A 27,929-nucleotide genomic window follows, 5' to 3' on the forward strand; every position below is an offset into this window, starting at 1 on the left:
ACCAAGTGGTCTTTTAGCCTCACTTTCAGAAAGGGCCCATCGTTTTGACTTTCTCTCGGACTGAAACTCAAAGCACAGGCACTGCGATATGTTGTCAGTTTTAAATAAAAGACAACATCACAGGACTTACCTGTGTCCAGTTTCTGGACCTACTATTGCTCTATGAATTAGTACATTTTTTATAAATCCTGTAATTAACTTGGGAGTAACAAAATTACATTGTGTGTGTGTGTGTGTGTGTGTGTGTGTGTGTGTGTGTGTTATAAACTTTCAAAATATGCCACAGTTTTTGTAACCTGTTTTTGGCATTATTCAGTTTTTATGTGCCTGAAGTCTCAAGGGAAGTGAACCCAAATCTTTCTTGACTTACAGGAGCAGCTTATGATGATTTGGGGGCTTAGTCCTGTGCAGTGGATGATTCCATTTTGATGCCTTTCCAAGACTTCTATATGAATTCACAGAAAATCTTTGTTAGGCCACTTGTTCCTAGTTTTTTATTTTAGAAAATAAGATTATAGTTAACTAAAAGGTATTTGGTTTCAAATTTGTCAGGTAATGAAACACCTGGAAGCCAGGATGCTTTTTGTAACATCTTGTGAAATAATGCTGTTATATTTAACCAATTGTAGAATTTTTTGTTAAATTCCACCTTTTCCACATCTTAGTACCAGTATATTTGCCATATATTTAATAAATTTTGATGTTGGCAAAATGCTATCCATTACCTTAATTGTATCATAACTTTGAGTGAGGTTTTATGTTTTTTGCATACCATCAGAATGCAAATCAAAGAAGTCTGGGAAAGCATTATTTGAGAAACACTGCTATACGGGAGTTCAAAAAGGACTGATCAGACTCTGTGACAATCGATGAACTAAGATAGAGATAAAATTGGATTTGAGACAGAATTCAGTTCCGCTAAAGAAGGAAAATGGATTAATGCATTTGGAAAGATTTCCAAGAGCTGGGGGAAAACTAAAGGAAAAACAAACTTCTAGTTAGTTCATAATTAACCAAAGAAATAGATAACAGAATATGCATTTTGTGACTATTCCATATGCTAGAGTTTTTTTGTAATTTTATTCTGCTAACACTCCTGAAATCAAATGGCATGTGACAGAAGTAATCAAGGTGATTGAGTGTTAAATTTACACACAACATAAAATTTCACTTCAGGAATCACCTTGGTGATAAAGGTGTAACTGGATAAATTGGCAGAACACAGAGATTTCTAAATGCTAAGCAAGTGGCATTTATACACATAAATTGCCTTCTGTTTGCTCTGGATCAGAAAAGAATGAATGAACTATTTGATTTTAATTCTCAGGTTTTGACTATGGACCTCCAGGTCATCTTATACAAAAAAAAAAAAAAAAAAAAAAAAAAAAGCTAATCCTCAATTTCCTTACCCTTTAGAAAGAGCTTTAACTGCAAGAATTGTAAATTAGCAATAATCTTGAAGAGAAGATTGGGTTTAACTGTTGGAGCCAATTTTTTTTTAATATGAAATTTATTGTCAAATTGGTTTCCATACAACACCCAATGCTCATCCCAACAGGTGCCCTCCTCAATGCCCATCACCCACCCTCCCCTCCCTCCCACCCCCCATCAACCCTCAGATTGTTCTCAGTTTTTAAGTCTCTTATTGGAGGCAATTTTTTAATAAAGAGGAGTGAATTGCCGTAAGAAGGTATGAGTCACAATTTTCCCTTAGGCAAATTTTCAAAAAGCAAATGCAGTTTTTTCCAGATCTTCAATTTTATCTAATATTTTGTCTATAATCATTTATTTATCTTATGGAATGATAAATGAACCAGGTTAGAAACATCACTAAGTCTGCAAAACAATATCTGGTTAAAAATTTCTCATATGATAAGTTTTTTATTTGATTTATTGTAATTTAACTATCTGTAGGATGTGTTGTCGCTAATGTTTCCCCAAGCTTAGCAGATAAAATTTACAGGTGTAGGCATTGGTAAGCCAGATATTGATTTTAAGTTCATTTTAGATGTTCTTGCAGAATGCGAAGTAAGTTAAAAATTGTTTTCCTGACATCATATTCCTGTTGTGCCTAATTTAGGTATGTTGTTAGGAAGAATTTTAAAGATGCTTTAAAGAGTCTTAAATCTATTTCCTAAATGTCTATTTACTGATTAAACAAAGAATTTTGCTAATTTAGACTTCTCTTTTGTTCTGTTCTCTTCTATGCAGTATTTTTATTTTTTTATTTTTATACAGTATTTTTAATCATCTTCTGGATGTCTCACCTGAATGTCCTATAAACATCCATTAGTAACACCCAAAAACTGAACTTATTGATTCCCTACTCCACCTTCATTCCTACATTGACAATACTTGAAATGATACTTCTTCTCGATGACTAAAACCAAACACCTAGAGTTCTTGATTCTTCCCTCACTTTGTCCTATGTTTAATTGCTCATGAGATCTTGTGACTTATACCTTTTAAATGAATCTTTCTCCACCCTCCATTCCCACTTCCATTTTTTTTTTTAGAGAGAGAGAGAATCCCAAGCAGGATCCATGCTCAGCAAGGGGCCCAACGTGGGGCTCTATCCCAAGATGGTGAGATCCAGACATGAGCCAAAATCAAGAGTCAGACTCTTAACTGACTGAGCCACCCAGGAGCCCCACCCACGTCTATTTTTGATCCAGATCTCTCGTATCTCTCACCTCCACTATTATAATGGCCTCTTAACCAATCTCCCTGCCTCTGGTGAATATCTCCATGTTTAATCAGATATTTTTTCTCACTAAAGTTTTATAGTTTGGGAGGGTTCCCACATATTTTAATTGAAGTTATTCCTAGGTATTATGAAAATGTTTTTGTATTGCTATTATGAAAGTGGTTTTTTCTGTCATATTAATATATAGGGAAGCTATTAACTTTTATATACATGATCTTATATTCTGCCACTTAACTTTCTAATTGTGTCTAAACTTTTTGATTGAGTGTCCTGGGTTTTCTACATATAAAAACCTATCGTCTACAAACAATGATAACTTTGTCTTCTCTTTTCTAATAGTTATACCTCTTCTTTTACATGTCTTATTACATTAACCAGCATTTTTACTACATATTAAAAGTGATGGCATATTTCTTTGTTTAGTTTCTAGTTAAATTTAAGTAGCATACTTTTAATTTTTTTTTTTCCAACGTTTATTTATTTTTGGGACAGAGAGAGACAGAGCATGAACGGGGGAGGGGCAGAGAGAGAGGGAGACACAGAATCGGAAACAGGCTCCAGGCTCTGAGCCATCAGCCCAGAGCCTGACGCGGGGCTCGAACTCACGGACCACGAGATCGTGACCTGGCTGAAGTCGGACACTTAACCGACTGCGCCACCCAGGCGCCCCTAAGTAGCATACTTTTAAATATCACATCATACTTTCAGTAATATATCATCCTTAAGACTATTTTCTTATTTATTTAGAAACTAGAAATGAAAGAACCATCATGAAAAAGATCTCAAAGAGGAGAGAAGATACGGAAAAAAAGGTAAGTGATTGATGGAGTTTATAAGGATCTTGATTATACTAATAGCCCAATTATAAATGTAGGATAATCCTGAACAATGTGATATATTTGGTTCTATATTCAAGTTATATAGTTCATGTGGAGACCACTTTCAGGCAAATAGGCTTGAGCAATGAAACACAGACAGGCCCATCAGGCCACCGGCCTCAAAATATCCAGAGGCCTTAGCTGAAGGGCTACTTACAACCAGGCAGTTACCAAAAGGGAAATTCCATTCATTGCCCCACCTCTTCACCTTCCCTCTTTAAAAACAGCCCCCTCCCACTGCCTCATGGCAAACAGCCTCTCCTCTACTGTCTTGTGCGCCTCCTCCTTGTGGGAAGTCAGTAAACTTCTAGCTCCTTTGTTCTGCCCCAGGTGAATTCTTTCACCTTCTGCATCACTGGCTTTTTCCGGATGGTCACCCCACATTTGGGGTCCCTTACCCAATTGAGAGACACCATAGTTCATATGTTAAAAAAGTAATAAACTTAAGAATGAATTGTACTCTTTGGTCAGTTAATTGTACAATAGTATTAGAGGTGAAGTATTTATTTATTTATTTATTTATTTATTCTCTTATATAAATGTTAATTCAATTACCTGTTTTCTCAGCCAGCAATCCATTGCTGCTTTGCTCAAAAAAAGAAGTTTTCTTTTTTTAGTTGGTGGATTAAACATATATAGGACCAATATCTACATGTCTTTTGGAGTAACTTCAGCTAAGATTCCTGTTTTATCCCTGCCTTCTAGTGGGAAGTTACAGAGAAATGTGCAGAACCCTGAAATGCTGGATGAGTTTATTAGGAATTAAAGAGAGACCTCTGTCAGTCACTTGCCAGGGTTGATATTCCATCCCACCTTGAAGGATTGCTGTTCCTTGGTCAAGAGTAGAATTAGGTATTTTTAATTGTGTTGAGGAAGATACTACAGGTTTAATAAAAACAGAACATCTTAGTTTATGTTGGCCTCATTCAGTAGTTCTTTAAAAAAAATTTTTTTTTTTAATTTTTTTTTTTTCAACATTTATTTATTTTTGGGACAGAGAGAGACAGAGCATGAACGGGGGAGGGGCAGAGAGAGAGGGAGACACAGAATCGGAAACAGGCTCCAGGCTCTGAGCCATCAGCCCAGAGCCTGACGCGGGGCTCGAACCCACGGACCGCGAGATCGTGACCTGGGTGAAGTCGGACGCTTAACCGACTGCGCCACCCAGGCGCCCCAAAAAAATTTTTTTTTAATGTTTATTTTTGAGAGAGAGAGAGAGAGACAGAGTGCAAGCAGGGGAGGGGCAGAGAGAGAGGGAGACCCAGAATCCCAAACAGGCTCCAGGCTCTGAGCCTTCAGCCAGAGCCTGAAGCGGGGCTCGAATTCACAAACTGTGAGATCATGACCTGAGCCAAAGTCGGACGCTTAGCTGAAGTCAGACGCTTAACCGACTGAGCCACGCAAGCACCCCTCAATAGTTCTTAAGTGTGGTCCAGGAAGCACTGGTAGATTTTGAAGTTCTTTCAGAAACTGTAGACGAGGCTCTTACTGTGATAACGTCTTTTGTTTTAGTTGTAATTTAAGGAGTCTTTTGCCATTGTATTTCTTAAACTTGAAATGAAAAACAAACTCATAATCTATCTTGTCCTAAAAAAAGACTTAACATTGCTAGTATGGTGTAACTGCAGTATATTAAGGCCTAAAAAACTGTAAAAGAAATAAAAGCTCATTTGAACATATTGAGTTTTTGATAATGGTAAGATATTCAATCAGAAAAACCAGTAGGCAGCTAGAAATATGGTATTCAGGATAGCAGTCAAGATTGGACAGAGATTTGGGAAGCCCTGGGAATGCGTGCACACACTCTCTGAGGCCTTGGAATATGCCCACATTTAAGCTATGAAGAGAAGTGTGACTATTGAAGAATACACGGGATAAGGCGCCAGAGAGGTAGAAGAGTGGAGAACAGTGACATACAAAGTTTTCAGAAAATAAAGGTGCCCAACATCATCAGATGCTATAGAGTAATCAAAGAATAGCTAACACTGATAGTGTTGGGTTTCAAAGTATTTTCATATGTCTGATCTTATTTGACCCTCCTAAAAGATATGTGAAGTTGGCAATACGTGAACACTAAGAACTTACCCATTGGATTTTATCATTAAAACGTCCTTTTGGATATTACAGAGAGCAGTTTCTTAATTTAAAATCCACCATATTTAAAGAGCTCATATCAGTTGATAAAAAGGTTAAATTTAAGAAAACAGGCAAAGAATAAGACTTGGCATACTAAAGGTGATGACTTTCAAAGGGCTGATGACCACATGAAAAGATAAAACAAAACGATGCAAGGTAACCCCCCACCTCAACTTCTTTGCAGATGCCAGAAGATAACAGTGCAGAAGAAAATGTAGACAAGCATCTCCAAAAAGCTTCTCAATAAGTATACCACCACTCTGATACTGTTGGTTTCTGTTTTTTAAAGATGTACATCTACATCTAATTCTCGGGTTTCAGCCGGGAACCCAAGTTTCTTAAGAGATGGGTTCAAACAGAAACGAAACTACCTGGATAATGCAAGATGGGCATAAGAAAATACATAGTAAATATGTGTAATAAAGCCAAGTTTTGTTTTCTAACCCTTTTCACAAACGTGGAGAAGCCACTAGTGCTTGAGACTGTGTTAGACCGTAAAGATACATAGATACAGAACCTGCTTCGGGAAGGTATAGAGCTCAGGGAGAAACACAGATAAATATGGTTGAACCCTGGGTCATCCATCCATCAAACATTTATTGAGCACCTACTTGGTGGCATCTGCCGTTCTAAGTTCTGGGAGTATAAAACCAACCAGCAATTTTTAAATTTACCAAGGAATACTGCAGTAAGATTCTCATGACATACAGTGATTTAGCTTTATACTTAGCCTTTATTTCCACCAGCCTCTGTGCAACCTTTGAGTACTCAAAGGAGAAGAAAAAGACAAATGCTAGGTCGAATAACCAATAGGCCCTCCATTTTCTAAGGTACATAGGACAGCACAACCCCTGTCCTTCTCAGGCCAACTGGTGGATTGTCGGGTGGATAAGCAGAAAATTACACATGGGTTGGAGTGCACACAATACTGGAATCTTCTTTATACCCTATGTTTCATATCCCTAAGAGCTGGCAGAAGTGGGGGGTTGGTAGTATTATATTGACTTTACAGAACCGACATTAGTAGTTAAAATGGGTACCTAGAAACTTATCTTTCTTCCTTTCAGATTCCTTTTTCTCCAGTTTAATCAGATTGAAATAACCTTGCTTTGTTATTTGTATGTTCTGCGGGACAGTTTGTATAGAATATGACTATTCTCATGCTTATCTGAGCTTGCTTTTTTTTTTTTCTTTTTTTGCCTGACTACAAAGAAAAACTCTAGCCGATAGCTGATACAGGAGCTAGGGGAAAAGTCACAAAAAGAAACAAAATTCCATCCTGTTTTTAGTCCAGATTGAGAAAGAGGGAAGGGACAACAGCCATGGTCTTAGGTTCTGAGCTCACATGGGGCAGTGACCGAGTCTCCATAATTGTCATAATCTTTAGAAATACATGCAGTTTAGCTATTGAGTAAGTACTTTTGCCACTATTGCCATTTAATTATGTTATAAGAAAGTGTTATGAACTCTATGTTATTATGTTGACTTCTTAGTAGATTTAGATGCAGAAGAAAATCAAAATGTAATAGAAATGTCGAGAGGCAAAGTAAGAGAAAAACTAAAAAATGTTCAGGTAATGCTTCTTTTTTCTTTCCTATTTTCAGATTTACTGTTTACTGCAATATGCATCATAATAGACTTTTCTTTGTCAAAAAAGAGTGAAAATTCAGCCTTAATATATAGCTCCTTAAATCCCAACATCTTCAAGTTCTTTTCCATGCTTTTTTTCTTCAAACCTAAAGCCAAGAAAAGTTGAGTTGGTGATGCTAGATGACATCTCAAGGGAAAACATGTATATGCTTGTTAAAAGAAAAAAAAAACGAAAAAAATAAGAAAAACATTGAGAAAATTTGATTTTTATCCCTTTGGACAAAAGACTTATGAGCACAATTGTGGCCGTACTTGTGAAGGTTAACTTTTCCATTACACTTATTTATGTTGTGTTTCAGATAAACCAAGGCGAAAAATCTTTAACTCACCTACTCATTGATGATAAGATATATCAATGTCCTAAGGTAAATAAATTTTCTTACACTTTTTTTTAATTTGAGAGAGAAAGAGAGAGTGCAAGCAGGGAAGAGGGGCAGAGGGAGGGAGGGAGAGAGAGAGAGAGAGAGAGAGAGAGAGAGAGAGAGAGAGAGAGAGAGATTGAATCTTGAGCAGGCTCCATGCTCAGAGTGGAGCCAGATGCTGGGTTCAATCCCACAATCTTGGGATCATGACCTGAGCTGAAATCAAGAGACAGACAAGCAACCAACTGAGCCACCCAGGTGCCCTGTTTTTACTTTTTTTTTTAATTTAAATTCCAATTAGTTAACATACGGTGTAGTATTGGTTTCAGGAGTAGAACCCAGTGATTCATCGCTTCCATATAACACCCAGTGCTCATCCCAACAAGTGACCTCCTTAATGCCCATCATCCATTTATCCCATCCCCACCACCTCCCTTCCAGCAACTTTCAGTTTGTTCTTTGTATTTAAGAGTCTCTTATGGTTTGCCTCCCTCTGTTTTTAATCTTATTTTCCTTCCCTTCCCCTATGTTCATCTGTTTTGTTTCTTAAATTCCACATATGAGTAAAATCATGATACTTGTCTTTCTCTGACTGACTTATTTCACTTAGCATAATACATTCTACTTCCATCCACATTGTTGCAAATAGCAAGATTTCATTCTTTTTGATTGACCAGTAATACTCAATTGTATATATATACCACATCCTTCTTTAAAAAAAATTTTTTTTAATGTTTATTTATTTTTGAGAAAGAGAGAGACAGAGTGCGAGCTGGGGAGGGGCAGAGTGAGAGGGAGACACAGAATCTGAAGCAGGCTCCAGGCTCTCAGCTGTCAGCACAGAGCCCAACGCAGGGCTCGAACCCACGAACTGTGAGATCATGACCTGAGCCAAAGTCAGATGCTTAACTGACTGAGCCACCCAGGAGCCCCATACCACATCTTCTTTATCCATTCATCAGTTGATGGACATTTGGGCTCTTTCCATAATTTGGCTATTGTTGATAGCACTGCTGTAAACATTAGGGTGCATGTGCCCCTTCGAATCAGCATTTTTGTATCCTTTGGATAAATTCCTAATAGTGCAATTGCTGGGTCATAGGGTAGTTCTATTTTTAATTTTTTTGAGGAAACTTCATACTGTTTTGCAGACTGGCTGCACCGGTTTGCATTTCCACCAGCAGTGTAAGAGTGTTCCCCTTCCTCCGCATCCTCACGGACATCTGCTGCTGCTTGAATTATTAATTTTAGGCATTCTGACACCTGTGAGATGGTACCTAATTGTGATTTTGAGTTGTAATTCCCTGATAATGAATGATGTTGAGCATTTTTTCATGTGTCTGTTAGCCAGCTGGATGTCTTCTTTGGAAAAGTGTGTATTCATGTCTTTTGCCCATTTCTTCACTGGATTATTTGTTCTTTGGGTGTTGAGTTTGATAAATTCTTTATAGATTTTTGATACTAACCCTTTAACCAATATGTCATTTGCAAATACTTTCTCCCATTCCATCAGTTACCTTTTAGTTTTGCTGATTGTTTCCTTTGCTGTGCAAACTTTTTATCTTAATGAGATCTCAATAGTTCATTTTTGCTTTGTTTCCCTTGCCTCTGGATATATGTCTAATAAGAATTTGCTGTGGCTGAGATCCAAGAGGTTGTTGCCTGTTTTCTCCTCTAGGATTTTGATGGCTTCCTGTCCCACAGCTAGGTCTTTCATCCATTTTGAGTTTATTTTTGTCTGTGGTGTAAGAAAGTGGTCCAGGTTCATTCTTCTGCATGTCACTGTCCACTTTTCCCAGCACCATTTGCTGAAGAGACTGTCTTTTTTTTTCCATTGGATATTCTTTCCTGCTGTGTCAAAGATTAGTTGGCCATATGTTTGTGGGTCCATTTCTTGGTTCCCTATTCTGTTCCATTGATGTATGTGTTTTTGTGCCAGTACCATCCTGTCTTGATGATTACAGCTTTGTAATACAGCTTGAAGTCTAGAATTGTGATACCTCCAGCTTTGCTTTTCTTTTTCAACATTATTTGGGCTATTTGGAGTCTTTTCAGGTTCTGTACAAATTTCAGAATTGCTTTTTCTAGCTCTGTGAAGAATGCTGGTGTTGGGGCGCCTGAGTGGCTCAGTCAGTTAAGTGTCCAACTTTGGCTCAGGTCATGATCTCATGGTTCATTATTTGAGCCCCGTGTTGGGCTCTTAGCTGATAGCGCAGCACCTGTTTCAGATCTTCTCTCTCCCTCTCTTTGCCCCTCCCCTGCTCCCTCTCACTCTCTCTCTCTCTCAAAAATAAATAAATGTTAAAAAAAATGCTGATGTTATTTTGATAGGAATTGCATTGAACACGTAGATTGCTTTGGGTAGTATAGACATTTTAACAATATTTGTTCTTCCAGTCCATGGAGTGATTCTCTATTACTTCTTCAATTTCTTTCGTAAGTTTGTGTAGTTTTCAGCATACAGATCTTTTACCTCTTTGGTTAGGTTTATTCCTAGGTATCTTAGGATACCTTCTATCCTGACTTTCTTGAGGGTTTTTATCAAGAAAGGATGCTGTATTTTGTCAAATGCTCAAAACCCAAAGTCTTAAAGGACCTGACACCACGTGGATCCATTCCCCTCCTCCAGAGTAGAGCTTCTCCACACGGTGTCTGACACCCTCTGTCCCTAAAAAACAGCCCCCCGCCTGCACAGTGCACAGAATCTATGGAGTAGCACTGCTAAAAGTAGCAAAGGTTATATCCCCCTGGATGCACCTCTGTGACCTGTTGATGAAAGGTCTTTGGCTGGCACCCTTAGGGTGTTTTGTCCTTGGGGAGGCAATAAACCCTCTTCCAAAAGTACTCCAGGAAAGGGAATGTTCTCTCACAATGCGCCCCAGAGATCTCTGTACCACACTATGCACTCAGGGGATAGCTCCCTCCTCCCCAGGAGCACATGTCACAGCTCTGCTCCAGAGAAAGTTGCACACTTCCAAAACCTCAGAGTTTGAGCTCCAATTGAAGTTTGTGGAAAAAAAAAAAAAAAACCCTGTGGAAAACAAACACAGTGACAGACAGACAGACAACCCTGTGGAACTCAGCACTTTTTGCTCCCCAGTCTGTGATCCAGAGAGGTTTTTCTTTTGTGAGAAATTGATGCCACACTTTCTCAATCTCTCTCTCTTTCTCTCCCTTTGGTCTCTCCATGGAAAGGGTTCCCTCCCCTCCGTGGCGCCACTGTTTTTCTCTCCCCCAATTCGCTTCCATGCACCTCACACCTACCACGCTGTCTCCCTCCAACTGTGGAGATCCTTCTGCCAGTGGGCAGGTCGATTTCCTAGGTGTTCCAAGTGATCTGACCACAATACAGCTGTGTTTGAGGCACAAGGAAAGTCCAGGGTCCCCCATCTTAACCCCTCCCTCTTTACACTTTTTAAAACAGCTTTATTGAGATATACTTTATGTTGCAAAAATTCACTCATTTTAAGTGTATGATTTAACGATTTTTAGTTAACTTACAGAATTATGCATTCAAAGGAGGAGAAATTGGCTTCTAAGACTCTCCATACCAACCACTAGATAGAAATATCTGCTCAGGAAGTTGAGGATTTTAGCAAGTGGTTTTGCAATGAGCAGAGATGAAGGGAAGTAAAGTGTATACTGACAATTTAGATATGCAGCATTGTTGCAGGGTGAATTTTTTATTTTTTATTTTAAAGTTTATTTATTTATTTTGACGGGGGAGAGAGAGATAGAGAGAGAGAATCCCAAGCAGGCTTTGCGCTGTCAGTACAGAGCCTGAATGTGGGGCTTGGTCTCATGAACTGTGAGATCATGACCTGAGCTGAAATCAAGAGTCTGATGCTGAACTGACTGAGCCACCCAGGAGCCCCAGGGTGAATAACTTTTAAAGTTAATGTGACAGTTGCATTGTAGATACGAACAAGGTATAAAGTAAACTTTGTATTTTACATATTTTAAAATTATTTGGCTTCTAGTAACTATGAGTTTTACTTTTTTTTTTAATGTTTATTTAGTTTTGACAGAGAGAGAGAGAGAGAGAGAGAGAGAGAGATCACGGGCACCAGCGGGGGAGGGGAAAAGAGAGAGGGACAGAGGATCTGTAGCAGACTCTGTGCTGACAGCAGGGAGCCCAATGCAGGGCTCCACCTCATGACTACTGTGAGATCATGACCTGAGCCGAAGTGAAGTCAGATCCTTTAACTGACTGAGCCACCCAGGCGCCCCTGAGTTTTATTTTTTATTATGGAATTAATTCCTCTCCCAAATCTCCCTACAAACAGTTCATTTTAATATGTGTGTGAGAAAGAAATGGTGACTTACATTTAAAAGATTCAGACTTGACAGTATTGAAAAATGAGAGCTTATTTATCAGCAAACTTCTAACTAAGAATATGCCCCTTTTAATACTTTGAACTACCTATAGCCGCAAAGGCTGTAGATGCCCTGCGGTGGTACTCGTGTGTTAGCACATCAGAGCACCCAAAAACTGGGAGAAAAAAGAGTTTGCCCTGTGCCTTCATTTTGGTCAAACTGTAAGGTAATACTCTTAGTATTAGTACTCTTAGTAGTGAAGAGATAGTTTGGGAAGCAGAAGAACTGGGCTGTACATCATTCTGTTTCTTATTGCAGTTACCAGAACCTTCAAAACAAAAACCAAAAAACGTAATGAACCAAACAGACTCTTGGTGCTCCTTGCTCACGACTAAGATAATAATTAGTGTTTACCACATTACACAAAAGTTTTTCTTCCACTTAGAAGCAGAAAAAAGTATTTCCACCCTGAATACCGGTTTACCATTGTTTAATCCACAGACTGAAGTCTCATTCGATGAAGGCCTTTGGTTTTTCATGCCGTGTGGTGACAAAGGCTCCGATTCAGGCCGGTGTTCAGAGCAGGTTGGATTTGTTCCCCTTCCTCTTGTGCCTCAGGACAATGAACTGTTTATTAAAGTCATAGAATGAAATGCTTGGATGGGAGATGAAATTTTTATTACTGAGTCACCTTCTTCTCTTTTAATTAAGAATATGTTCAAAATAATAATTCTAAACATTGATTGAGTGCTTACTGGATGCCCAATGCTGTACTGAATTTTTAATATGGACCATATCATCCAATCCTCATCCTAATCGTGTGAGGCGGTGTTACTATAATCTCTACTTTATAGGCAAGGAAGCTCAGGCACAGAGGGTTAGACATCAATAGAGCTGGAAGGACCGGCTTTCCCTCCAAAACCCGTGTTTTCTTTTTCTTTTGTTGTTCCTGTCCTTCTCTCCAAGTGTCCCACGCTGTTCTCCATGATCTTCATTACTCTCCGTGGATAACTGATTCTCCCTCCCTCCCGGTCAGATCCAGGACTCTTCTAATTTGTAGCAGTTCTTCCGCTTCTCTCCAAACTCCTCAGCCTCCTGTTACTCCCTGGTGGTCCTCTCCTCCGGTACCAGTTAGTCTCACGAGTCTTTCCCCATCTCCTGAGTGTCCATCCCCCCCCCGCCGCTGTCCCTGCCTGCTTCTGTTCTACCCTTTCTCTAACTCCTCTCTGCCTTCAGTCTCTGCACAGTTTCCTTGGTCCTCTCCCCCAGCACTACTGGACCCAGTGTCTCTTGACACCCCTCAGCTGTTTTCTAATCCCTCAGGCTTCAGGAGTCCCTCTTGGGCACCCATTTGCATTCTGATTTACTTCCCTTTCCCTTCCACCCCCGTTTCTCTGCATCCTGCCCCTGTCCTTTCGGTCCTTCTTTGTTATTGTTGTTTTTTCTACAATAAAAAGAGCTTTATCTTTTAAAAGTTTAAAGAAAGCATGTACAGTATTTTTAAAAATTCAGGAAACATGTGGAAGAAACTGAAAATCACAGGAAATCCCACTGCTCTGAGATAAACCACTATCATTTTTCACATCTTTCTCTATTCTTATGCCCATACCTGCACAGACACGGGCTTTTATATGAATAGAATCATATTTGTAAATGGCCATTCCATTTTCCAGTTGCTCAGCTGAACCTTGGTGTCATCCTTGGATCCTCTTTTATGGATATGGGTATTCTTTTATTTTCCCAGAAAAATTCATTCTTTAACCCATACTATGAGACTCTGGGAGGTCAGATGACTTGGCGGAGCATGTACATGTTTGAAACTCATTTATTCAACACTCATTGGAACATTCATTGAGTGCCTAATGTGTTACAGGAAGAAGATAAATAAACAAATGACAATATACCTCACATCCAATTCATCACAAATCCTATTGGTTCTACCTTCAAAGTATCCTAGAATCTGACCCACTTTTCACCACCCCCACTGGTACAACCCTAGTCTAAGCCACCATAACCTCTCATCTGGATCATTGTCAGTGTCACCCTCTGTTTTCACTATTACCTCAACAGGCTATTTTCTGTGTCATACAGTGGGCAGAGTGATCCTGTTAAGATCTAAGACCATGCTTTCGCTTACACCTTCTAATGGTTTCCTATGTCACTCAAAACAAAACCTCAAGTCCTCCAAGGCCTATGTGACCTGGCCCCCTTGGTACCTCTCTGACCTCATTGCTCACTTCTCTGCCCTTCTCCCACCCAACTCCAGACAGATTGGCCTCCTCCTTATTCCTCACAGCATGCTCCTGCCTCAAGGACTTCTACCTTTGATTTGTGTAGGAAGATTTTCCCTTATCCTCATGCTCTCTCTCTCTCACTACCTTTGGGTCTCTGTTCAAGTGACACATAATCTAAGATACTGTGTCTGACAACTCTGTCTAGTACCCCCACCCACCTGGCCTGGTATTCTCTAACCCCTTATCTTGCTTTTCTGTTTCTCAACATACTTGTCACCACCCAACCTATATCCCTTATCTATTTGTTTATTTTCTTCCTGAAACGTATTAGGCACTCAGTGAATGGTCCAACGTATGCTGAATAAGTTTCAAACATGTGCATGCTCTGCCAAGTCATTTGACGTCCTGGAGTCTCACAATATGGGTTAAAGAATGAGCTTTTCTGAGAAAACAAGAGAAAGGCCAGCCAGCAGAGTGTACCAGGGTCAGGTGCTCTGGTTATGGCTGCTTTCCTTCTTGGAGGGCAGGCAGGAGAGCAATTAGGTCAGTGAGGCAGACCAGCTACTTGGACTTCAGTGAGTCCGGGTTTAGGATTATTTAAATTTTTTTCAATGTTTATTTATTTATCTTTTTTTGAGAGTAAGAGGCAGAGCACGAGTGGGGGAGGGGCAGAGAGAGAGAGAGGGAGACACAGAATCCAAAGCAGGCTCCAGGCACTGAGATTTCAACACAGAGCCTGACCTGGCACTCAATCTCATGAACCATGAGATCATGACCTGAGCCAAAGTCAGATGCTTAACCAACTGAGCCACCCAGGTGCTCCTAGGTCTGGATTGTTGAGAGGAGCTGTCTGGAGAAGCCATTGCCCTGATGACTTCCTTGTCACAAAGAGAAGAAAGCCACTGTTTTGTTGGGGGTTGAGTTTCTTCCTGCTGGGAGAAAGGGGAGTCCTGGTCCCAAATATATTGTCTGGACAGCCCAAAGTGAGGTCCAAAGTTATTTTCAGACAGTTCTGCCTATCACACCACAATCAGCAAGACATATTCCTGTGACATTGGGGGGCGGGGGGAGTCAGTGATATCTCTTCTACCACACCATACTCAAGTGTATCCATCTACACTTATGCATGGAAAGTTAGGTGGATGCTTCTGACCTCATACTCCCTGTCACATAACACCTAACAGCACAGACCCTGCTCTCTGTGAGCTGCACAGTAAAGACCAGGAAGGTGATCTGGTCACCTTCCTGAATGGTGAAAAAAAAATGCAATTTAAGACTGCATGGCCTGATGTCTCTGGACTTTGCCCTACAACTGAATTCTCGGTGGTTGAAATATCATAATCCAGTATCTCAGGACATTCTCCATGAGAGAGGAAGGGCTTGAATTATAGTTCTATTCCAGTAATCTTTCATTGTGAACTGCAAAGAAGGGATAGAGAAAAATCATACTGCATATTGTTAAGCCTTAAATGAGTTCCTCTATGTTCAATGAAATTTTATTATAACAGTTTCAGCTCGAACTTGAACTAGGTGGCATGGATCAGAAAGACAATTCACAGCAAGGTCCCAATACATCTCATTTATCTATGTATTAATCTTGGGGACAACACATTTACTTATTTTTCTTCTTGGTATTCAACAGAGATCAGTAAATGACAGCTATCCCAAACACTTTTCGCTTGATGATAATTTACAAAATTTTGCTGAAGACCAAGGTGAAGATTTTATGCAGGAAGTCATTTTTCCAGATTTACTTGAAGTAAAAGCTGCTGAATATGAAGTTGATCAAGAACAAATCAGAAAACAACAGGCAAACATTTTTGTGCCAAGTAATTCTCCAGGTAAAATTCCTTACAATGAAATATTTAAGTCATGAATGAATCATATGGTAGAATAATAGCTTTTTGTATGCTGGATAGATACAAACTACCGAGCTGAAACTAGAGCAAGTTTTCTGTATTTGTTCCTCATGTCTTCTCTGACTTTAAGGAAACTGGTTAAAAGAGCTCATTCATTGTATGTATGCATTTAGACTTCCTGCTAGACTTTAGTGGTAGGGGATATGATAATTACCTTTTGCTTCTTGTTTAGTCAATACCAGTTTAGGATTTTGGACTTTAGAGTAATATCAAGGTTTTGTTATGAAGTGGCCAACGAGCGTAAACTGCCAAAAGATATGATGCCACGCATTTTAGAAGATGAAGGATTCTATATTCAGAGAAAACCAGAAATCCATAAAAAGACCTGCAACAAAATGGAAAATCGCCTGCTTACCGTAGAAGAGGCAAGTACGCCAGCTACCAAGTTACATCACTCATTCAGAGCATGTGACGTTTGTTTTTAGCGAAATATCTTATTACTCTGTTTCTTGAATATTTTTGATAGGGGAAGAGTTGGTTTGAAGAAAGTGGAGAAATTATGTCATTACCTTCACCCATCAGACAATCGTGGAATTTCAGGCTAAACACAAGCAAGGGATCTTTAAATCCAGCACTAAAGACCATATACAGAAAGGTAACCGGCAAGTTTATTTGTAATGATGGTTAAAAGAATTCTTGTAGTATCAATGGTAACTTATGTCTTTGTGGTGTTAATTCACCCCTTATTGATATTAGTAAATCTAGTAATAAATGGCAAAACTATGATGAAATGTAAAATAGTCATGAAAATTATGTTTTTGAGGAATATTCAGTGATGTGGGGGAAATGCTCAAAATAAAATGCCAAGTGAGAAAAAAGCAGAATGCAAAGTTATATGTGATCCTAATTTTATAAGAATAAAGAATAAATGAATCAATGAATAACTAAGTGTACACATACATGTGTAGATATATTAAAAGTGGAAAAATATATCAAAATTAATAATTATCTCTTGTAGGGCATAGGATTATTTTTGCTTTATTTCTCTGTTCTAAATTTTAAAAATGAATATATATTATAGTCAAAGAAACAAATTTTATATGTATTCCAAGACATTGTGAAAATTAGCAGTCCATCAACCTAAGAGAAGAAATACTTAGACAGAAATAGTTACATTTAAAAATTGGTTGGGGCGCCTGGGTAGCTCAGTTGGTTAAGCTTCCAACTTCGGTTCAGGTCATGGTCTCACAGTGAGTTCAAGCCCCACATCAGGCTCTGTGCTGTCAGTGCAAAGCCTGCTTGGGATACTCTATCTCCCTCTACTGATCCTTCCCCACAGGCATGCGCACACACTCTCTCTCTCAAAAATAAATAAACATAAAAAAATTGGCCCGAAAAATTTAAATCAGAACTGTTTACAAGACTCAGTTGCCCATTCACTTGCGTTAACTATTCCATCTATAAGAGATTTGGCTATAAGTAGATACAAAGTGGAAATAATATTAAAAATACTTACAGGGTGTTATTCTTTATTCCCTCTGTTGCTTTGCTCTTTTTTTTTTTTAATGTTTATTTATTTATTTGAGGGGAGAGGGGCAGAGAGAGAGGGAGAGAGAGAATCCCATGCAGTATCTGTGCAGGGTTTGAACTCACAGATGGGGAGATCATGACGTGAGCTGAAGTTGGACCCCTAACTGACTGAGCCATCCAGGTGCCCCTAAATTATTTTTTATTTTTAATTCTTTCTGTCACTTTCCGTCTGTCACCTGATTTCTCTATTTTTCTAATTCTGATTTATGTTCTTTAATGTCATACAATTTTTCTCAATACTTTTCGCTCATTTGGCAGTACATTTCTATTTTTATCTGTTTCTGGATGTCTTTGTGTTGTACTTTGTCAGTGGGGATAGTATTTTACTGTTTATTCATTATTCTTATTTCTATAGATTTAATCTTGAGTCTTTTTTCTACTACTCATTTTATATTAAATTAGTTTTCCTGAACTTTTAGAGAAAAGGCTTGGCTTTCCTAGAAAGCTTTTTCTAATAATGTCACAGAACTCTATTGTTCTTGTGTAGGGTTAAAAAAATATAGTGGCTTGATTTCTGAAATTTCTTGGCTGTGTTTCTCTTCCTAGATATTTTTCTGTACCTTCTCTTTCTGTAATCTCTGTGATCCCCAGCCTTTTCAATTTGTATTCCACTCCTAGCAGTTTCTCTTTAGTATGAAGACTTGTCCTAAAACTTCTTAGGAAGTAGGTGCCTCTAAGCCCCTGTAGTCCTTAGCAAAACCCCTTACACTCACCCACAGTTGGAGTAGATAAAACCTCTTCCAATTTTACCTGCTGTTTCCGAGTTGGGATGCTGTACTTTCTGGTGAATATCTGTTGGCCCTTTGGGGTTCTCCTGCCGTCAGGGCCTTCAGTGGCTTCATTGCGCCTCTCTTCCACACAATCACCAATACCATGCAGGTCTTTTTACTGTCAGTGGTTTGTCTCCATCCACTTATATTTTGGGTTTCATGGAGGATTCTTGAGATCTAGTTTTGTTATGGATCTTGTCTATGGATTTTGAGCTTTGCTATCTAGTTTCTCTGCCTGTTTTATTTATTTTTATTATTTTTTAAAAAATTTTTAATGTTTATTTAAACATTAAACATGAGAGAGAGAGAGAGAGACAGAGCACAAGCAGGGGAGCGGCAGAGAGAAAGGCAGACACAGAATCTGAAGCAGGCTCCAGGCTCTGAGCTGTCAGCACAGAACCTGACGCATGGCTTGAACCCACGAACTGAGAGATCATGACCTGGGCTGAAGTTAGATGCTTAACTGACTGAGCCACCCAGGCATCCGTCTCTGCCTGTTTTAAAGGTAGAGATTTGGGAATATGTAAAACTATATTGCCATGGTATTCCCAGAATCACCTGTCTAATGAATTCTTAATTTCAGATATTTTCAGTATAATTTTAGCTTTAAAATGTTCTTTTGACATTTGATTCTTATGTATATATTCCAGTTTTCTTCTAGAATACTCCCATTTTTTTCATGTATTTTCCCTTTAACTCTGTTTTTTAAACTTTTACTCTATTTTTTAAAAGGCTTTTTATTGTATCAAAGCATGTATGAAAAGTTATAAAAGCTCTAGATTATATCTTTTTTTCAGAAAGGTTCTGTCCTTTGCTTTGTTAGGCATATTGAGTGGGGATAATAAATCTTAACCCAGTTCGAGACTTTATTGATTTCAGACTGGGTTGCAGTTTTGTTAAGGTTCAATCTGTATCTGTATCCTCTGTTTACCTAATCTCTTTCCTGCTTGACTGAAGAGAGTGGTATTTTCTTTCCTTTTTTTTTTTTTTTTAAATCAATTGGTAACACATATCCAAATGCCTAGCATATAATAGACACTCAATGAGTGCTTGTATTATTTGTAATGCAACCTCAGTAGATGTCAACTTTTATAGTCCTAGTATACATCAGAAGAGAAAGACATCAGCTGACTGCCATAATCTTGGAAAATATTATTTTTTGCATGGTGCCTGTCACACCATGAGAGACTGATAATGTCTCTGCCCTATCCTAATTTATAATATTACACATTTACTGACATTTTTTAAATGAGCTTTCCATCCCCAACACACATACACACCCAACATTGCAATATCTTTCTGTTTTTTCCAGTTTGGTTACTATAAAAATCCATATCCATTAAAAATAAAAATGAAAGAATGAAAGAGGGAAGAGGGAAAACCCCTAGATTTTATCTCTTCTTGTTCTCTGCTCTTATGTGGCATAGCATTTACACCTTATAGCGACAATATGTTTTATCTAAATATTGCTGAGGATAAAACACAGATATTTTGACATAATTATCTGAGATGATTCTTCTTAGGGAGAGAGATCCTTGAAACAACTCATAGTTTGCTGAATGAATGAACGAACAATTGTATGAAAACAAATAAATGCAAAATGTATAATTTTGGGAGAAATATTAACCACCATCCAGATTAACCTTTGTAACCACCAGAATCCCAAGTTGGAAACCACTGGGCTGAACAAGTACCTTTTTCCTCAAATGCCTGTGTTCTCGGTTTATCCAAGCACAATTTCAGTATCTCATGGACTCTTAGACTTGGAAGTAAATGGAAATGTCACTTCACCAAGCATCTAAACTGAGTGTTCAAATTCATTCTGTAGCATCCTTAACAGATAATGTTCTGGAATTTGTGTCAGCCAAATGCTTCTGCCTGCTTTCCCCTTTTATCTTCTCCACATTTGTTACTCAGCCCAGCTAGCCTTGGAGGCAAGACTCATTTGGGGTTTCTCACCAGAATAAAAGAAATATGAGGGCGACTGAAGCACAGGTAATAGCTGCCCAAATACCAAAGTCCTGTCTTTGTTCTTGCCTCTGCCAGATTCCTCTACCCCAGGTCTTATTTGCCTGTTTGCTGAGTAGTTTTGCCTGACCATTTGACTATGCCCTTTACTCCCTCTTCCAACATTCCTCTTATGCGTTTGCGCAGATTTTATACTTGTCGCCAGCTTGGATGTTTTTTTGCATTTATCCAGCCTTTGATTTATTGTTGCCTAGATCTTTGTGCTTTTGGTCTAACACACTTACCTACTTCTAGAAGTTCTCTTAATCCTCTGACTTAACTGACCAGTGATGAATCTGCTCAATAAAACAGGCATCTCTAGCTTAGGAACTCTAATTTTCAAAAGTTTATTTATAATTTGGTTGCTTAACACCAAAGCCGTTTATTTCATTGGTGTTTTTGCCTGGTAGATGACCATTTTATTACCAATTAACTAAATCTTATAAGTGGAATCAAGAACAGGTTTTCTTCTCTGAGTTGGTCCTTACATAGAACATAGAGACTTACAAGATAAGGATAAAACAAAACAAAACAAACTTTATGGCTCTTCTCTTGCCTCCCCTCAGGCCAGTGAGGAAATAGGGGAATATTCCTGGCTCAGGAGAGAGTAGATAGGGAGAAATGTAGGCATCATACTGGTAACCTACAGTCCTTGAGAAGCACTGGGTCTGCCACACCAAGTCAAAGGTACAACAGCAATTTTTCAGTGTAACAGCGATTGTAATAACAATGGCACAGACTGGGAAGCACATCCTATTACACCAGACTGATCCAGAAAGAGGGCTCGAGCTCTCCTTTTTAGGTGGATGCAGTCATGGATCTTATTGAGAGTGGCTAGGCATTCATGAACTAGGCTATCTATGCTGAGTAACCCCTTAACTCTCTCAAATTACATCACTAATAACTAGTCACGTGCATATTCAAACACATGTACTTAAATTCAGAATAGTGTACTAAAACATAATTGAATCATTTGGTATATTGGTTAAGGTTTACAGACTTCAGCTAATTTAGGGGCAGTTTGGTATACACGTGGAGACAATCTCATGTATAACAAAAGATGGTCTCCTTGTTAGGTAGCATTTATTTTGAGGGTCCAGGCCCCTCCAGGGGATTTTCCAGGGCATTACCAATATATTCACATAAGAACAATGTTTTAATAAGGGTTTACCACTTAACTCTGGCCCATGGATGACTATTAGAGATCATCAGGTAGTCGAACTATTGACCCAACACACCTAAACTATTAACCCAACAGACCTAAACAGACCATTTGTCATAATGTTTCTATAGGAAATCATTCTGGGGCTTATAACTTGAAAGTCTAACTTCTACCAGCACACAACAATAAGGTATGTGACACTAATTTATAGAAAGATGATTAAAATGATGCAATATAAATATATTTTATGAGATCAAGGGCCATAATCAATTTCAAGGGAAAAAAAGCAAATTATTTATTGCTTTCCTGTATCCCTTCATTTTCTTACAGTTAATGTGTTACTTTTATAAGGAAAAATCACTTATAATTTCAAAAGACATACAAAGAATAAAGTTAACATTATGTACATATTTTTCTTTAAAAGGCAGTGAAACCTGATCTGGAAAGCTCTATGAGGAACAAAATGGAAGGTCAAAGGGAAATGTATCAATTAGATCTTAACATTGTGGGTTTGCAGTTCAGCCATCATCCTCTCTTCAATCAAGAACAAGTGTTATGTGCTAGGCTGCTTCAACTTTATGAGTGTTTTCAGGACAGGCAGCAACAGAATTTACCTCAGCTGCTTTATGAGAAGGTGAGAATGGTTTTTATTCTATTTATAGAGTTGACCATTTAATATTGAAAGAGAAAACAAGTCATGCAGAGCAAGCTATCACAGAACTGAAATCAAGAGTCAGATGCTCAACAAACTGAGCCACCCAGCTGCCCTTAGTCCTGCCCTGTCTTAATTACTATATTTAATTGTTAAATTATAATGCAGTAGGACAAGTGACTCCTCATTTTTTCTAGGATGTTTTTGTATGCTCTTAAAGATTTGATCTTCCATGTGTTAGAATTAGCCTGTCAACTTCTATTTTTAAAATTCTATTACCGTATTTACTGTGATTGCATTATATTATTATATTAGTTTCAAAAGAAATTTTATCTTTATAAAAATTGTGTTTCCTTATCCAAGACTATCATATGTCTTCCTATTTGTTGAGATCTTCTCTGATTTCTTCCAGTAAACGTTTATATTAATTGATTCTAGTCTTAGAGTTCCTATAAACTGTCCCTGTGACAGATTTCTCCTATGCATGTTTAAGGGTACAGTTTCCTCCAGTTTTATTTCTCTAAAGATATTCTCTATGGATATTTCTGCTTTATACTTTCCTCAGTATATCTTTTTCTTTTCATTTTATTTTTTCTTGTTTTCCTATGTTATACATTTATTTTTTATAGAGAGATATAGATATAAATGCAGTCATAAATATACATATATAGATATGGATGTGATGTTGGCAGTAGATATGGACAAAGACAGATAAACATATCTTTTCTGTAACCATGGAAGAATCCCAATGTAACTGTGGAAGATAAGGTAGATTCCTGTGCTCAATATGCCATCTTAATTGGTTGGCATTTTTTTTACATTCATTAATGAACTGATTAGAAGGTTCTAGGTATAATGTTTCTTTCTTTTTTAAATTCATTTTGAGAGAGGGAGAGAGAGGGAGGGAGGAAAACGGAGAGAGGGAGAGAGAGAATCCTGAGCAGGCTGTGTGCTGTCAGCACAGAGCCTGATGCAGGGCTCAGTCCCATGAACTGTGAGATCATGACCTGAGCTGAAATCGAGTCAGATGCTCAACCTACTGAGCCACCCAGGTGCCCATAGGTATAATGTATTGAGGTTATTTTCAGTTCTGCCCCAAGGTACTTATATGAAATATATTTTAGAAGATAAGACAGTAATACACAAAAGGTTATACAGTTGTGCTTCTGCTGCACACACCTGGACCTTCAGAGAAATTGGAGTATTGGTGACAATGGATGAAATGTACTAAAAAGCTCTTTTCTTTGTTGTAGCTGATAGCACTGAGAGACGCTACCAAATTAGCAAGTGAAAATTTGGAAATAAGTCAGCTAACCAAAAAATCTTTACAAGATTATTATTGGCAGATAAGGTAGGTTTTTGACTATTTGTGTATTTCTCATGCATTTATTAAGAAACTCCTTAGAGTATTGCACTTGCTATGGAAGATATAAAATAAGAAAAATACAAGGTCCTCACTCTTTAGACAACTACAGAAATGGTTCCAACCTTTCCTTAAGACCCAGTTTTGAAAAAAAAAATTTTGTGTAAAAATATTTCATAGAAGTGTCACATGAAAGTAGTTGTAATTTACACATCCATTGATTTAAAAAAACACATGCTAATTAAAAACCACCATGAGTTCACTAATATTTTTGGAACATATTAGCCTCAAGTGTTTGTATATGAGAATTAATCCATGTATATGTATGTACAAGATAATTAATTCAGCTAAAAACATTACTCAAAGAGCATATAGATTTAAGGATCCGTGTAAAAGAAAAAAACATGGTGTACAAGTTGAGAGCCATCAGCTTATAGAGTAGTTGGGAAGATAAGTTAGGAAAGTATGAAATAACTAAATAAAGTACGTCTCAAGGACACTCCAAAAGCAAGAAATCTCACTGGGGGGTACTTATTGTATAGAAAGTTCACTTATGCACAAAGATAAAATAAATGTCTATATAAGAGAGTGACTTGATAGTTAAAAGAATTTCCCTCACTCCCTGCCCATTGACCTGACATGGTTCTACAAACTCTAGAAGCAACAGTCAATTTAAATAATTGGTTTCCTAGAATAATCTAGTTAAACACAAACAATGTTACCTGAGAAAGTTGATATATACCTTGCACAAGTCCTGGCACATAATGAGTTCTTGATAAACATTACTTGAATGAATGAATGAATAGAAGCCACCAGTATTTACAAAACCATAAACTGGTGTTATTTATAAGATTAACTAAAATTAAAGGCAAAGAACAGACATTGGCACAGAGCAAGTAAGCTTTAATGAAGAAAAGAGAAAAGTAGGCTTTAGATGGGATCTGATGATGGTAGATAAGGGCCTACCACTATGCACGTGTGTGTGTGTGTGTCAGAGGGTCATTGAAGATATCATTGCTTTATCAAAGCAGAAAAAAAGCAATGTAATAGATTTACATTCAGGAAAATTCTTAGAGTGGTGTTGAAATGCTGCAAAGAGTAGTTTGTGGACATTTGAAAAACAGTGTTTCCATTAGAAAAGATATATTTAACCTTTTATGACTATCTAACCTTTTATGTGCCTGATACCCACAATGAGCTGGTACCCAGGATAGAAAGCTGTAAGTCATTCATGAACCCCCTTCTTGCCTCTCCTCTCATCCCTCACCTCCAAACAGTAAACATTCCCACTGATTCTGCCTTATTTCAGGTGCTTATCTCATAGCCTGACTACTCAGTCTCCTAGAATACCTCTCTTTAAGCCATGCTCCGTATTGAAACCAAAGTGATTTTTCTAAATAAATAAGCCACATTAGTGGTTTCCTATTACGTTCACAATAAAATTCAATAGCTTTAGCATGATCTGTAAGGCCCTATGTAACCGGACTCCTGCTTCCCTCTCAAGCTTCATGTTAGGGCTTTCTGCTTTGGAATTTCATAGTTGAGTGCCCTAAATGGACTATGTTGTCTAATATCTAAGTATCCTTGTTTTAATGCCTCTTGTTTCTAGAAGGTTCTTTCATTGTTTTCTACCTGACACTTAGGCAACGTATGCATTTTATTCAATTTCAAGTTTCTCAGGGAGGCTCTTACTTGCCCATTAGATTAGATTAAATTCTTTCTCTCTCTCTTTATTTTGTATATTCACATGGTATTTACATATTCCCCCTTTCATAATATTCATTATATTTGTAATTACTTGTTCTGCATTTTTCCCTGTTGGGATATTAGTTATCAGCACCCAAAATATTCCCTACCACATAATAGATATTTATTATGTGTTTGTTGATTTGAATTGAGTGTCACATACTCTTAAGTTTTCCCCTGCTATTGCCTTTTAGCTCTTATTTATGCCCACACTTTAGCTGTGTGGACTTCTGTTATAACACCTATAACATTTTATTGCATTGGTTAGTTTACGTGTCTGTAAGCTTCTTGAACCCAGAGAGTATATCTGTTTATCTTTGTATCCCTCTTAACTAGCACAGTGCCTGACATGTAGTAAGCATTCAGTGAATATTTGCTGAATGAATAAATGGCAATGGGCTTCTATTTCTGGTAGACTAGATTTAATGAATGGCCCTTTTAATGAAAACAACTAAAAATGTCTGATAAAATATGAATGTTATCTTTATAAACGTATTCCCAAAATGGCAAAAAGTAAGGAATCTGCAAAAGCCAAAAACAAACTGAAAGGAAAAATCATAAAAATTAGAGAGGGGTAAAGCCAGCTTTTATGCTGAGGATATTTGTTAAATATTAGTAACCTTGAGCTATCATTCAGATGGCTTCAGGGAGTACCAAAAGTAGAAGATAAAGAAAGTGAAGGCCAACTTAATTGGAAAGTCTAGTAAGAGATCATTCTATAATGGGTGTTAAACCTCATGAAGGGGGAATATAAAGAGGATGACAAAAAAATTTGTCTTGGACTTTGTCACTAGGCAGAAGGGGGAAAATGCTCCTTTGAAAATTCATAACCACAATCCAGCATTCATATAGATTTATAATCTGACTTCATAGTACTTATGTGATCTAAAATATCAGATTTAGAACTGAATTTAAAATAGTCCCAGATTAGTAGTGACAGCAGACAATTGGCAAAGCCAATAAATATTCTTTCTGGAAGAGCACAAATTTAACCTTAGCTCAGAGATTTTCACAGATTTGGAATTCTAAGGAACATGAGCTTACAGTAAAAAATGAATCAGGAAGTATTGAGGAGCAGTAAAGGTGGTAAATATGTAGGTAATTCTCAGTGAACAAGTGATGTAATGGTGTCTCATGGGTATAAAAATAGAGAGAGAGTTCAAATGTTTCACTTGTAGAATGGAGTAAAGAATGGAGGAGGATAAGAGTAATTAAAGATATTTGCATTGTTCATAAGGAGAGTAAGGGTAAAGCTTAATATTAGACTTTGATAAATCAAGGGCTCAGATTTTAACTTACAACATCTAAAAGAAAATACAGCTTTCAAGTCAATAGGAGAGGAAAATGAGACAATAAAGAAATATTCAAACAATCCAAAAGAAGACAAGAAAAGAGAGAAAAAGGAACATAGAAACATATGAGACAAGTAGAAAACATAAAAGAAAATGGAGTGAAACCTAAATATATCTAAATGAGCTAAGTGCTCCATTTTTGTCTAGGTTGGTAGACTGGATTAGAATTTAGAAAACAAAATCCATATGGAACAACTTAAGTGTCTGTCAATAGATGAATAAAGATATGGTGTACACACACACACACACACACAGACACATACACACATATACCACAGAATATTACTGAGCCATAAAAAAGAATGAGATCTTACCATTTGTGACAACATGGACCTAAAGGGTATTATGCTAAGTGAAGTAAGTAAGACAGAGAAAGACAAATACCATGATTTCATTTATATGTGGAATCTGAAAACAAATAAATGAACAAAAAGCAGAAACAGACCCATAAGTACAGACAACAAACTGGTGGTTGCCAGAGAGGAAGGAGGTAGGGGGATGGACAAGACGGGTGAAGGGGAGTGGGAGGTACAAGCTTCCAGTTATGGAATGAATAAGTCACAGGGATGAAAGGTACAGCATAGAAAATACAGTACATGGTATTGTACTAGTGTTGTAAGGTGACATACGTTAGACAAATTTGTGGTGAGTATAGTATAACTTGTAGAATTGTTGAATCATTATGTTGTACACTTGAAACTAATGTAACATTGCGTGTCAACTAAATTTCAATAAATTTTTTTAAAAGGAGGAAAAAAACCCAAAACTAAAATCTAATTGTATGTTATTTATAAGTGACTTATCTAGATCATGAAGATATAAAAATTTAGGGAATAGAAATAATGGGAAAAAATACCATACAAACACTAACAAAATAAAGCCAGCATAGCTATATTAATATAAGGTAAAATAGATGTTTAAGGCAAAAAGTTTTACTAGGTATAATGAAGGTACATCAAAATAATGCAGTTTAATTAAGATGTATTTATATATATGCATACACACATATACACATATATACGTATAATAATATGGCTTCAAAATATATAAAGCAAAATTGATTAGAGGAGCACCTGGGTGACTCAGTTGGTTAAACATCCAACTTCACCTCAGGTCATGATCTCGCGTTTTGTGAGTTCGAGCC

General features: G+C 37.6%; 1 protein-coding gene across 5 annotated transcripts in view; it reads left to right on the forward strand.

The window, feature by feature from the left end:
- Positions 1-27,929, forward strand: part of CC2D2B (coiled-coil and C2 domain containing 2B) — a 98,615-nt gene that overhangs the window by 928 nt on the left and 69,758 nt on the right. For 3 of the 5 annotated variants that reach the window (XM_025917801.2, XM_086680494.1, XM_086680492.1), the window contains exons 2-9: positions 3,455-3,519; positions 7,671-7,736; positions 12,552-12,635; positions 15,927-16,125; positions 16,432-16,568; positions 16,670-16,798; positions 22,097-22,306; positions 23,578-23,675. In XM_025917801.2, coding sequence (XP_025773586.2) covers positions 3,478-3,519; positions 7,671-7,736; positions 12,552-12,635; positions 15,927-16,125; positions 16,432-16,568; positions 16,670-16,798; positions 22,097-22,306; positions 23,578-23,675 — 965 coding nt within the window. In that variant the 5' untranslated portion in view covers positions 3,455-3,477. Of the gene's footprint in view, positions 1-3,454; positions 3,520-7,670; positions 7,737-12,551; positions 12,636-15,926; positions 16,126-16,375; positions 16,569-16,669; positions 16,799-22,096; positions 22,307-23,577; positions 23,676-27,929 lie in introns of those variants that run through there. The other 2 variants (XM_086680493.1, XM_086680495.1) reach the window with 2 other exon arrangements.

This window comes from Puma concolor, chromosome D2 (genome assembly GCF_028749965.1).
Source record: "Puma concolor isolate L17-30 chromosome D2, mPumCon1.1.hap2, whole genome shotgun sequence".
In the NCBI taxonomy this organism is placed as follows: Eukaryota; Metazoa; Chordata; class Mammalia; order Carnivora; family Felidae; genus Puma; species Puma concolor.